General features: G+C 44.2%; 1 protein-coding gene across 5 annotated transcripts in view; it reads right to left on the reverse strand.

The window, feature by feature from the left end:
- The window catches only part of APTX (aprataxin), a 45565-nt gene that overhangs the window by 19586 nt on the left and 12864 nt on the right, over positions 1–13115 (reverse strand). For 2 of the 5 annotated variants that reach the window (XM_031934073.1, XM_026449171.2), the window contains exon 1: positions 6306–6415. The exons of 1 other annotated variant lie outside the window; for it this stretch is intronic. Coding sequence is in view for 1 of the 4 variants with exons in the window: in XM_026449169.2 (XP_026304954.1) it covers positions 6354–6427 (74 nt within the window). In the remaining 3 variants the exon portion in view is untranslated. Of the gene's footprint in view, positions 1–6305; positions 6724–13115 lie in introns of those variants that run through there. 2 more of the 5 variants (XM_026449169.2, XM_031934072.1) reach the window with 2 other exon arrangements.

Genomic DNA, 13115 nt, shown 5'->3' on the forward strand with positions numbered 1-13115 from the left:
TCTCAGCTCACTGCAAGCTCCGCCTCCCGGGTTCACGCCATTTTCCTGCCTCAGCCTCCCGAGCAGCTGGGACCACAAGCGCCCGCCACCTCGCCCAGCTAGTTTTTTTTTTAGTAGAGACGGAGTTTCACCGTGTTAGCCAGGATGGTCTCGATCTCCTGACCTCGTGATCCGCCAGTCTCGGCCTCCCAAAGTGCTGGGATTACAAGCTTGAGCCACCGCGCCCAGCCTGATTCCAATCCTTATGGATGACTTTGAGAGGTTCAAAGCAGATATTTTAGCAGAAATAAAGAGAACTAAAATTATAAGTAGAGCCTGAAGATGTGACTGAAATGCTGCAATCTCATGATCATACTTTAATGGATGAGGAGCTGCTTCTTATGGATGTGCAAAGAAAATGGTTTCTTAAGATGAATTATATTCCTGGTGAAGACGTAGTGAACATTACTGAAATGTCAACAAAGGGCTGGGTGTTGTGGCTCATGCCTGTAATCCCAGCACTCTGGGAGGCCAAGGCAGGCAGATCACTTGAGGTCAGGAGTTCAAGACCAGCCTGGCCAACGTGATGAAACCCTGTCTCTACTAACAATACAAAAATTAGCCAGGTGTGGTGGCACGCGCCTGGCATCCCAGCTACTCAGGAGACTGAGGCACGAGAATCTCTTGAACCCAGGAGGCAGAGGTTGGCATGAGCCAAGATCGTGCCACTGCACTCCAGCCTGGATGACAGAAAGAGACTCTGTCTCTCCAGAAAAAAAAAAAAAAGAAGAGGTTGGGTGCAGTGGCTCACACCTGTAATCCCAGCACTTTGGGAGGCCGAGGCAGGCAGATCACAAGGTCAGGAGTTCAAGACCAGCCTGGCCAACATAGTGAAACCCCATCTCTACTAAAAATACAAAAATCAGCCAGGTATGGTAGCAGGCACCCGTAATCCCAATACTCAGGAGGCTGAGGTAGGAGAATCGCTTGAACCCGGGAGGCAGAGGTTGCAGTGAGCTGAGACCACACCATTGCACTCCAGCCTGGGTGACAGAGTGAGACTCCATCTCAAAAAATAAATAAATAAAAAGAAATGTCAACACAGGACATAAACTTAGCTCATAAAGTAGCAGCAGGGTTTAAGAGGACTGATTCCAATTTTTGAAAGAAGTTACACTGTGGGTAAAATGCTATAAAAATCCATAAACTGGGCTCAAAAAATAAATGAGACAAAAAGAAAAAAAAAGTCATCAAACAGCATCACTTACTACAGAAAAACTTTTGTGAAAATCAATCGATGCAGCAAACTTTATTGTCTTTTTTTTTTTTTTTTTTGAGACGGAGTCTCGCTCTATCACCCAGGCTGGAGTGCAGTGGCTGGATCTCAGCTCACTGCAAGCTCCGCCTCCCGGGTTCCCGCCATTCTCCTGCCTCAGCCTCCTGAGCAGCTGGGACTACAGGCGCCCGCCACCTCGCCCAGCTAGATTTTTGTATTTTTTTTAGTAGAGACGGGGTTTCACCGTGTTAGCCAGGATGGTCTCGATCTCCTGACCTCGTGATCCGCCCGTCTCGGCCTCCCAAAGTGCTGGGATTACAGGCTTGAGCCACCGCGCCCGGCCTATTGTCTTATTTTAAGAAATTGCCACAGACATCCAAATCTTCAGTAACCGTGACCCTGATCAGTCGGCAGCCACCAACATCAAGGCAAGACCTGCCCAACATCAGCAAAAAGATCACAACTCACTGAAGGCTCTGGTGACTGATACATTTCTTAGCGAAGTATTTTTAATTAAGGTATGTACATTGTTTGTTCAGCCATAATGCTACTGCACACTTAACAGACTACAGTATAGTATAAACATAACTTTTATATGCACTAAGAAACCAAAACATTCATGTGACTCACTTTATTGCAGTTGTCTAGAACCAAACCCATAATGTCTCCAAGGTATGCCTGTATGTATACCCTTCAGGTATAATATACTGAACAGCATCTCCCAAATAAATCATTTTTTTTTTTTTTTTTCTGAGACAGGGTCTCATTCTGTTGCCCAGGCTGGGTGCAGGGCATCATTACAGCTCACTGCAGCCTCAACTTCCTTGGGCTAAAGTGGTCCTCCAGTCTCAGCCTCCTGAGTAGCTGGGACTACAGACATATACCACCATGCCTTGCTAATTTGTTTTATTTTTTATGGAGATGGGGTCTCACTATGTTGCCTATACTGGTCTGAAACTCCTGGCCTCAAGCCATCCTCCTGTCTTGACCTCCCAAAGTGCAGGGATTACAGGTAGGAGCCATGCCCAGCCTAAGTCATTCTTAATATGGTCTCCTGGTATTCCTTTCTCCTAAAACCCAAATCCTATTTAACTTTCAAGCCTCACCTCCTCCCTAAGGCCTTCACTGAGCTGTCTTCTCTTCTCTACATCTTATTATTGGATGTGGACAAACTACCCTCACAGTTCTCTGAATGTTTAATGTGGATGTAATTCTACTTTCCAAACAAGATTATAATCTCCCTACTAACAGACTGCATCACTGTCTATGCATTCACAAAACAATGAGGGGGGTTTCTGGAGATCACTGTCCTAGGCTAGGCCTGGCCTTTACTTTAGGATCCCCTGGTTTTCAGCATACCTTTATCAAGTGCATACTATATGCTAGGAAATATGCTAAATGTCTTACTTACATGGTCTCATTTTAATACTCCCAACTCCATTCTAAGAAGAGAAAATTAAGGATGAGAAGATAAGTAACATGTTCAAGTAACATAGCCAATATGTGCCAGAGCTACGATTTGAATTCCAAAGAATGGGTTCTTAACCACCGCATCATATAACTTTTGGCTTCATTCATTTGATCATTCAGTCAAAATTACTACACTCCTGTGTACCTTGTGCCATTCTAGTGCTGGGAATAGAGAGATAATATATGAGCCCAGCCTTCAAAAAACTCAGTCTTAGCCAGGCATGGTGGCACGTACCTGTCGTCCCTGCTACTTGGGAGACTGAGGTGGAAGGATTACTTGAGCCTAGGGGTTCAAGTCCAGCTTGAGCAACATACCAAGACCTCATCTATAAAACAATAAATCTTGTAGAGGAGAGAAACACAGAAACAATTATATTAATAGTAGATGTGGTAAATACGATGATTGCTCTATACAAAGGGTGGAAGCATAATGCTGGAGTACCCAACCGAGACTGGGAGGAAGGAGGTGTCAGAAAAAAATTTCCTGGACGAGGTGGACCTAAACTTTATAAATGAGTCCCATTTATAAACTGGGTTAATTAGGTGAAAAGGAGCAGCCTAATTAGGTGAGGAGGAGGGGGTGGAGAAAGGAAACAGGGAGAAGATTCCAAGCAAAGAGAACAAGGGCAAATACACAAAGAAGAAATAGCACAGTACCTATGAAGATGCCATTCAGTGTTGCTGGAACCTAAAGCATGAGGCAGAGAAGAGGCTGGAGATACAGGCAGGGTTCAGATGAGGCAGAGCCCTGGCTGAGAAGCTCAAACTTGAGAACTTTCAATGGATTTTGCAAGCCAGTAGACAATGAATGTTTGCTGAATGAATTAGAGAAAAGAATGGATGAATGCATGGGCAGATCTTTAAAGATTAAGCAGGAATTTGATGCAGACTTGTTTCCAAAGACCATCTGGGAGTGGAGGGGAGTACTGTGGAGAACAGATACAGGGGAAAAGGCCTAGAAGCAGGGAAATCAGTTAGAAGGCCATGATATTGCAGGTAAAAGGACAACAGTAGAGATGGAGAAGACTGCACAGATTTGAGAGATGTTTAGCGGCTAAAACTATCAGGACTTAGTGATGAATGTGGTAAGAGTTACGTCCAGGAAAGACGCTGAGTTCAGTTTCGGTCATCTGAATTTGAAGTGTTTGTGGGACTTGCAGGCAGAGATGTCCAGCAGGATAGTCAGAGGTGAGGGTAAAGCTCAGAGAGGTCTAAACTGACAACTTCAATTTGGGAGCATGTAGGAAGTTGCTAAACCAAGCCAGCTGATGGGTTCACTCAGGCAATGTGTACAGAATGAAAATAACAGTTTTTCATTGCTCATATGCCAAAGTAACAAACAACAGAAACACCCAACATTTAGGGAAGGAGGAAAATGACTACCCATAGCAGAAATGACTGGTAAGAAAGGCACATGAAGAACAGCTAGAATGTAAATTCCTAAAGAGAAAACACTTTATGTGCCTTGTTCATCTCTGTATCCCAATCAATACTTGTTGAATAAATCATCTGAGAGCACTGACATGTAAAGCAAAGAAGAAGGGAGTAAGAGGGATGACCAAGTTCCAAAAGCAGCAAAGAGATCCAGCAATAATTGGAAAACGTCTATCTGGTTTGATAATCAGTCACTGGTGACCTTGGGGTGAAATTTCAGGGGAATGATGGGTCTGAGAGCTAGATACAGAAGGAAACAAAAGGTGAGGAAATGGAGGCAGAGTTTAGAATACTCATTAAAACAGTTTAGACATAAAGGGAAAGAAAGTTATTGGATGACAGCTAAAGTTAAAATGGATCACCAAGGACTTTTTCTTTCTTCGGCAGGGGGAATTGTCAGAGATCTGAGAAACCTGGCCTTGCTTATACATGACTGGAAGACAGAAATGACAAATGAAAACAAGGTCTCATAAGTGACAGCATAAAATATCAGAAGCAAATACAAATAAATTGCTTTGATTAGAAAGACAATTCATCCTCTGAGACAAAAGGAAAAGTAAAGGGTATAAATCTTGATGACTTTAAAAGGGAAAGCAGAGGCAGAAATGCGAGGGAAAGCACGTCTCATGATCCTAATTTTCTCCATAAAATAAAAGGTAACAAAGAGTAGGTGTCTGGGAACTTAATGGACAGCCGAAGAAAAACAATATAGAACAGTGGCGAAGATCAAGGCCTCTGAAGTTGGATTGCTTGAATTCAAATATTGGTTCTACCACCTACTCGCTGTGTGACTTGGGGCAAGTTATTTAACCTCTCCAAGTCTTCATTCCCTAAAGTGTCAAGCGGTATTAACAATTGCTCTGCACCATGGGATTGTCACAAGAGCTAAAGGACAAAGTATGTAAAGCTTAGTGTCTGATAAAAAGCATTCAACACTATTATTGCTGTTGTTAATAGTGAAGGTAGGAGCAGGAGCTGTGGACATATAAAAAGATCATTTGAAAGCAATAACTGTGGCTAGGCACAGTGGCGCATGCCTGTAATCCCAACACTTTGGGAGGCCGAGTGGGGCGAATCACCTGAGGTCAGGAGTTTGAGACCAGCCTGGCCAATATGGTGAAACCCCATCTCTACTAAAAATACAAAAAATTAGCCAGGCGTCATGGCACACGCCTGTAATCCCAGCTACTTGGAAGGCTGAGACAGGAGAATCGCTTGAACCCGGGAGGTGGAGGTTGCAGTGAGCCGAGATCATGCCGTTGAACTCCAGCCTGGGTAACAGAGTGAGACTCTGTCTCAAAAAGACAAGAGAAGACAAGACAGAAAGAAAAGCAATAACTGTATAATAAGAACGAGCACAAATCTGTATTGCCTCGCTATGAACAACCCCCAAAAGTTCCAAACCTGGACCACAGTAATTCCAAATAGAAATTTCATCCCCGCTATGTTGAGCCACTATCACTGGTATGTATGGGGAAAGGCTTTTTTTTTTTTTTTTTTTTGAGACGGAGTTTCACTCTTGGCATGCCCAGGCTGAAGTGCAATCTCGGCTCACCGCAACCTCCGCCTCCCAGGTTCAAGAGAGTCTCCTGCCTCGCCCTCCCGAGTAGCTGGGATTACAGGCATGCGCCACCACACCTGGCTAATTTTGTATTTTTAGTAGAGACGGGGATTCTCCATGTCGGTCAGGCTGGTCTCGAACTCCCGACCTCAGGTGATTCGCCCACCTCGGCCTCCCAAAGTGCTGGGATTACAGGCATGAGCCACCGCGCCCGGCCAAGGATTGCTTCTTCTGGCATTCCTACAAGGCCTGTTGAGGATGCTGCTAAGGTCCCTCAAGTGCCTTTCACGAAGCATTTCTAATGGAAACGCTGTCCTTCCCGACAAACTGGGCCGCCTCCTTGGTTGGACAGGGCCTACTCTCTCATATTTTTTCTGCTGGTGTTGTGACCAAGGTACGTACAGGTGTCGGGAGCACACGTGAACAAACACAAAGTGGGTCGAAGACCAACAGGAGCGCCCGCTGAAACAGCCCAAGGGAGTAGGACGGGAGGACAGAGAAAGCAGCCGCTAGAGCAGCGAATGAAAGCAGCATCATTCAAGGCACATCACTCAAGGGTAGGGGCAGCCTCGGCCTGACGCTCACCCGCGGCACTGAGCCCAGCCAGCAGAGATAGGCTGACAATCGCCTTACCTCCAGACGTCGGAGACGGACAAATTCACGTTACTCATGTGTGCCTCACCGCTTCCGGCGCTGCGGGATGACATCAGAAGCCGACTGGAGCGCGGCCAGTAACGTCAGCAGCACCTCTCTAACGGATTGGCTGAAAGAATCTGGCCCAGTTCCCAGATCAAAAAGCGTCCGCCCCAATTGGGTTCTCTCTGGGCCGTCGTCCAAGTGAGAATCGTGGCAGTTATGCCTGTAGGGACCAGCTCTCTCACCATCTCTCTCTACCTGAGGGCCACTCGCCTGTCACTGCCTCACAGTCTCTGAATTGGGTGATATTTCAGACCCAATCCCTCTGTGGACGTTTCTAGGTGGCTGTGCAGCTTCTCGATACTCCATAAGGAGATGTTCACAACCTTTAAGGCCATCTCTACTGCTGCAGACAACCTGCTGTAGCACTGCCACTTGCTTTTTAAACTACAGTCCGCTTTCTCCCTTGTGCAGGGAGGAAAGAATGGAGAGGTAAAAGGCGGGGAAACCTGCTAAGATTTTTGTAGTGCTGTCTACACTAAATGAACTGAGGGGCAATCCGGAGAAAAAAAAAGCAGGATGCAGGGATAAGATGCGTGTGCTGATTTTTTACAGCAATTCCAAAACGTTCCCTAAGAATCATATTGCAATTATTCAAAGGCATTTTGGCAGAAGGAACAATCCCTATCTCGTTGGTAAAAGTATAGTTTATAATTTTTCTCAACTACAACACACTGGCAAAGATTCTTTGGTTGAATTACGTTTCTGAATTTTCTGCTAGGCCCATCTGTGCACTTCCCTGTAAAATCCAGTTTTAGCACAGACCCTGGCTAAGTCAGTTTAGCAAGAACCACCACCACCACCCCGCCTTATGTGGTTATTCTCAATATCTGATCAGGTTCCTTAGTCGCCACCATCCCCCAGGTGATGTCTGATTACGTTGGCCTGTCTCCAGCAAGAATCCTATTAGGTCTATTTAGCCAGAATCTCCTTTACCCCTGATGTTTCCTCTTAGTAATTTTCCATCCACTGACCCCTACACAGCTCCTTGGCCATAAATTCCCACTTGCCCATGCTGCTGTTCGGAGTTGAGCCCAATCTCTCTTCCACTGCAAAACCCTGTTGCAGTGAGCTTTATATACCTATCATGAAGTTCCTGAATAAAGTCCTCTTTACCATGCTTCAGCAAGTATCATTGAATATTTTTTTCTTTAACAAAATTGAGACTTAAGGAGTCACATTCTTCATCAAGGTAGAGTATTGTTTCCTTCCATGGAAAAGCAGAGACTTAACAGTATGATGGAGCTATCAGAGCTTTCAAGACAGAAGGTGGGAGGATGTTCCAAGAAACACAGAAGACAGGCTTGCTTTTGTTAGCAAAGAAGATGCAGGTTTATATTAGGGTCATATGAGGAAGTGGGAAAATACAAGCAGCATTTCAGCAGCCACATAGGCCTTACAGCTGAGGAATGTTGTTCACAACTGCTTAAGATAAAAAGAGGCAACTCTGGTGACATGACCAGTTTTGTTGTTCCCTCAAAATTAAGCATCCCTCTGGGTTAAGAGTGCTTCTTTGACCTGCCTTTGTGTGTCCTGCATCCAAAAGTTGGATTGGATCATTCTAATTACATTATTTAATATATAATGTGCAAAATTGAGCAGAGTTTCCATGTCCTGCTTGTTAGGCCTAGTCCATTGTCTATAGTGAATTAGTGGCCAGAAAAGCAATATCACAGAGCACAATGCATAGCTAAAGGTATGGCAGGCAGTTAAGACTATCAGGAACTTCGGCCGGGCGCAGTGGCTCAAGCCTGTAATCCCAGCACTTTGGGAGGCCGAGACGGGTGGATCACGAGGTCAGGAGATCGAGACCATCCTGGCTAACACGGTGAAACCCCCGTCTCTACTAAAAAATGCAAAAAAACTAGCCGGGCGAGGTGGTGGGCACCTGTAGTCCCAGCTACTCGGGAGGCTGAGGCAGGAGAATGGCGCAAACCCGGGAGGCGGAGCTTGCAGTGAGCCGAGATCCGGCCACTGCACTTCAGCCTGGGCGACAGAGCGAGACTCTGTCTCAAAAAAAAAAAAAGAGAGAATAATAAAAAAAAGACTATCAGGAACTTCATATTGCCATGCAACTAATCACCAGAACTTTTTCATCTTGAAAAACTGAAACTCAGCCAGGCACGGTGGCTCATGCCTGTAATCACAGCACTTTGGGAAGCCAAGGCAGGTGGATTACCTGAGGTCAGGAGTTCAAGACTAGCCTGGCGTGGCGGCACTCGTCTGTAGTCCCAGCTACTCGGGAGGCTGAGGCAGGAGAATTGCTTGAACCCAGGAGGCGGAGGTTGCAGTGAGCCGAGATCACTCCACTGCACTCCAGCCTGGGCAACAGAGCAAGACTCTGTTTCAAAAAACAAAAAAACAAAAACAAAAAAAACAAAAAAAAACTCCGTATCAATTACATAGCTCCCTATTTTCCCTCCCCCCAACTCCTGGCAACCACCATTCTACTTACAGTTTTCATGAGTCTGACCACTCTGGGTATCTCATGTAAGTAAAATCAGACAGTATTTGCCCTTTTGTGACTGGCTTATTTCACTTAATATAATGTTCTCAAGTTTCATCCAAATTGTATCATGTGTAAAAAGTTCCTTTTTAAAGCTGAATAACACTCCATTGCATGTACACACCATACTTTATCCATTCATCCATCTGTGGATATTCCACCATTTGGCTATTGTGAATAATGCTGCTATGAACATGAGTGTATAAATATCTCTTCGAGATCCTGTTTTCACAATTCGCAATTGCAAAGACATGGAACCAATCTAAGTGCCCATCAACTGATGAGTGCATAAAGAAAATGTGGTACATATACACTATGGAATACTACTCAGCCATAAAGAAGAATGAAATAATGTCTTTTGCAGCAACTTGAATGGAACTGGAGGCCATTTTTCTAAGTGAAGTAACTCAGGAATGGAAAACGAAATACCACATGTTCTCACTTATAATTGGCAGTGAAGCTTTGGGTATGTAAAGGCATACAGAGTGGTATAATGGACATTGGAGATTCAGAAGCGGGGAGAGTGGGAGGAAGGTGAGAGATTTTTAAAAACTACATATTGGGTGTAACTACTACTCGGGTGATAGGTACACTAAAATTTCAGACTTCACCATTATACAATTCATCCATGAAACCAAAAACTATTTGTACCCCTAAAGCCATTGAAATTTGTTTTTCTTTTTTTTTTTTTTGAGACAGAGTCTCGCTCTGTCGCCCAAGCTGGAGTGCAGTGGCCGGATCTCAGCTCACTGCAAGCTCCGCCTCCCGGCTTTAGGCCATTCTCCTGCCTCAGCCTCCCGAGTAGCTGGGAGTACAGGCGCCCGCCACCTCGCCCAGCTAGTTTTTTGTATTTTTTAGTAGAGAAAGGGTTTCACCGTGTTAGCCAGGATGGTCTCGATCTCCTGACCTCGTGATCCACCCGTCTCAGCCTCCCAAAGTGCTGGGATTACAGGCTTGAGCCAACGCGCCCGGCCCTGTTGTAGGAGTTCTTTATATATTCTGGATATTTACCTCTGATCAAATATAAGATTCCCATTTCACAGGGTGCTTTTCACTCTGCTTGCTGGCTGTATCCCTGGATGCACAAAACTTAATTTTGAAGTACTTCAATTTACCTATTTTTACTTCTGCTGCCTGTCTTTTGATGTTATATCCAAGAAAACATTGCCAAATCTGTCATGAAGCTTTTTCCCTATGTTTTCTTCTAAAAGTTTTATAGTTTTAGGTATTATGCTTAGGTCTTTGATCCATTTTTGAGGTGTGGTTTTTTTGTTTTGGTTTTTGTGAGACAGAGTCTTGCTCTGTCGCCCAGGCTGGAGTGCAGTGATGCAATCACAGCTTACTGCAGCCTTGACCACCCAGATTCAAACAATCCTCCCACTTCAGCCTCCCAAGTAGCTGGGACTACAGGCATGTCCCACCAAGTCTGTATACTTTTTTTTTTATAGAGACAGAGGTCTTGCTATGTTGCCCAGGCTGATCTTGAACTCCTGGGCTCAAGCAGTCCTCCTGCCTCAGCCTCCCGAAGTGCTGGCATTATAGGTGTGAGCCAGTGTACCTGGCCTTGAGTTCATTTTCTGTACTATGTAAGGTAAGGCTCCAACTTCAGTTTTTTGCACGTGGATACCTAGATTTTAGCAATACCATTTGTTGAAAAGACTGCCCTTTCCTCACTGAATGGTATTGACATACTCATTGAATATCATTTAGTCATTTATGCAAGGATTTATTTCTGGGATTTCTATTGTATTCCATCAGTCTGTATGTCTGTCTTTATGCTAGTACTGCACTGTTTTGATTACTATAGCTTTGTAATACTTTTTGAAATCAGGAAGTATAAGAACTTTATTCTTTTTTTTTTTTTTTTGAAGATTGTCTTTGGCTACTCTGCCTAGGGCTTTGTTGTTTGTTTGTTTTAATTCCAGCGGTTAGAAATGAGATCTCACATGAAAACCCAGATTCTGGCTGGGCTCAGTGGCTTATGCCTGTAATCTCAGGATTTGGGAAGATGAGTTAGGAGGACAGATTGAGGCAAGGAGTCCAAGATCAGCCCAGCCAACATAGCAAGACCCTGTGTCTACAAAAAAATTTTAATAGAAAGAAATTTCTTTAAAAATCAGGATTCCTGATCTCTTCGGGGAAAAAAAAATCAATAAATCCAGCCAAGTCCAACAACAAACAGCTAGAATTGTGAATAGCTGCCATGTGCTCTCCAGTTTGCCACTGTCTCCACCCACTCACTCATAACCTGTCTGGCCCCCTGACAGCCCTTCTTTCTTTAAGATTTTGAGACTTCTGTTCTAAGGGAAAAGCAGTTGGAGGCAGAAGTACCTACTTGGTCTAAGGGAAAAGCAGGTGAAGCCAGAGGCTATGGTTGCCTGGTCCAGAGACTTGCTCAGAAGGAAAAATATGAAATTCTGAGAGACAGTATAGCTGGGACACCTCATTTTGTTTTGGCATTTTGGGAAAGTTGTATTAGTCAGAGTTCTCCAGAAAACAGTAGGGAGGGAGAGGGTTGTGAGGGTTATCAAGAAAGACCTATCTGGCCAGGCGCGGTGGCTCACACCTGTAATCCCAGCACTTTGGGAGGCTGAGGCGGGCGAAACACAAGGTCAGGAGATCAAGAAGATCATCCTGGCTAACATGGCGAAACCCCATCTCTACTAAAAATACAATAAAATTAGCCGGGCGTAGTGGCGGGTGCTTGTAGTCCCAGCTACTTGGGAGGCTGAGGCAGGAGAATGGCACGAACCCGGGAGGCAGAGCTTGCAGTGAGCCTACATCGTACCACTGCACTCCAGCCTGGGCAACAGAGCAAGACTCCATCTCAAAAAAAAAACAGAAAAAAAAAAAAAGAAAGGCCTATCTGAGGAAAGGACAATTAAACTGAGTCCAGAAAGACAGAAAGGAAACAAACACATCAAGACTTGATGGAAGCATATTCTAGGTCTGTGATCCAAACTGAGGAAAGAGTATGTACAAAGGCCCAATAGCAGGGCTTTTAGATTATTTTTTTAGGGCTGCTAGAAGTCCAGCGGAGGTGAAAATCCAATGGAGTTAGTGAAAGGAAGATAAGGAGGCCTGAGCAAGGACAATAGTAAACCATTTAAGAACTGTATGTGGATTCATCATTCAATGAAAAACCCCTAAAGAGTTAGTTAGGAAGTGACATATTTGATGTTCATTTTATGAAGGTCATTGTTGCTGCTGTGAGCAAGAATGGACTAGTGGGGATGGCAAAAGCAGAAAAGTGGAAAGTGGTTAGCAGTTTACTGATGCAGTGCAAAGGACACTGGCAGCCTGAACAAAGGGACAGAAGTTCACTGACTCAAGGGAGATTTGGGGGCAGCATCAGCTGGACAAGACAAAACATACTCTTTTCTGTAGGCAGTCCTAGGTCTGATGCCAAATCATAAAAGTTATTTAGTGGTGATAGAATGAAAATCCAGTGAAACAGAAATTTAGTTGCATGTTTCATATGTCCAAAATCATCTTACTGCAAGAACTGCGACATTGCCTTCTCTGACCATATACAGGTCTAAAGTGGGGGATTTATGCTACTGAGAGTAACGAAAATGATGTTTAAAAAAAAGTAGGTAAACATGCTTTCTCACTCCTAGGGTAAAACAACTTCGATGTGTGTACCACACTGTCTCCCCAACGCTCCCCAGCAAGACTGAGCCCAGGCTGCCCAGAGGGGTACCCTGCCTATCAACCCCTCCTCTTCTGGTTTCCTTCCCATCCCTGAATCACTTCTTCACTCCCCTACTGGTAGTTCTTGGGATCATCTCCAAAGTACTAGCATTCCAAATCCTTGTGACAGTGTCTGCTCTGGGGGAATCCAACCTAATGCACTCCTCCTATTTTCTAATGATATCATTTCATTTAGGTAAGTTAACCTCCTACTGCTTCCCAATTTCATTATGTCATGGCACAAAGATAAAATTCTAATATTTGCAGAACACATGGGGGTAAATCTGAGGGGAGGCCTATGAGGAGCTTGGTGAAAAAACTGTCCTTATGTTTTCTTTATAATTATATGTAATAAGATAAATAAAAAACAAAGTATTGGGGAAAATAATGTTGATTTTGGCTACATATCCAAGTAGAATATTTTTAGATTTTTTTCATGAGGAAATTGAGTATATTTCTGTAAATATAACCTTTATGACATTAAGGTTTCATGATAAAAT

The sequence above is a fragment of the Piliocolobus tephrosceles genome, chromosome 14 (assembly GCF_002776525.5).
Source record: "Piliocolobus tephrosceles isolate RC106 chromosome 14, ASM277652v3, whole genome shotgun sequence".
In the NCBI taxonomy this organism is placed as follows: Eukaryota; Metazoa; Chordata; class Mammalia; order Primates; family Cercopithecidae; genus Piliocolobus; species Piliocolobus tephrosceles.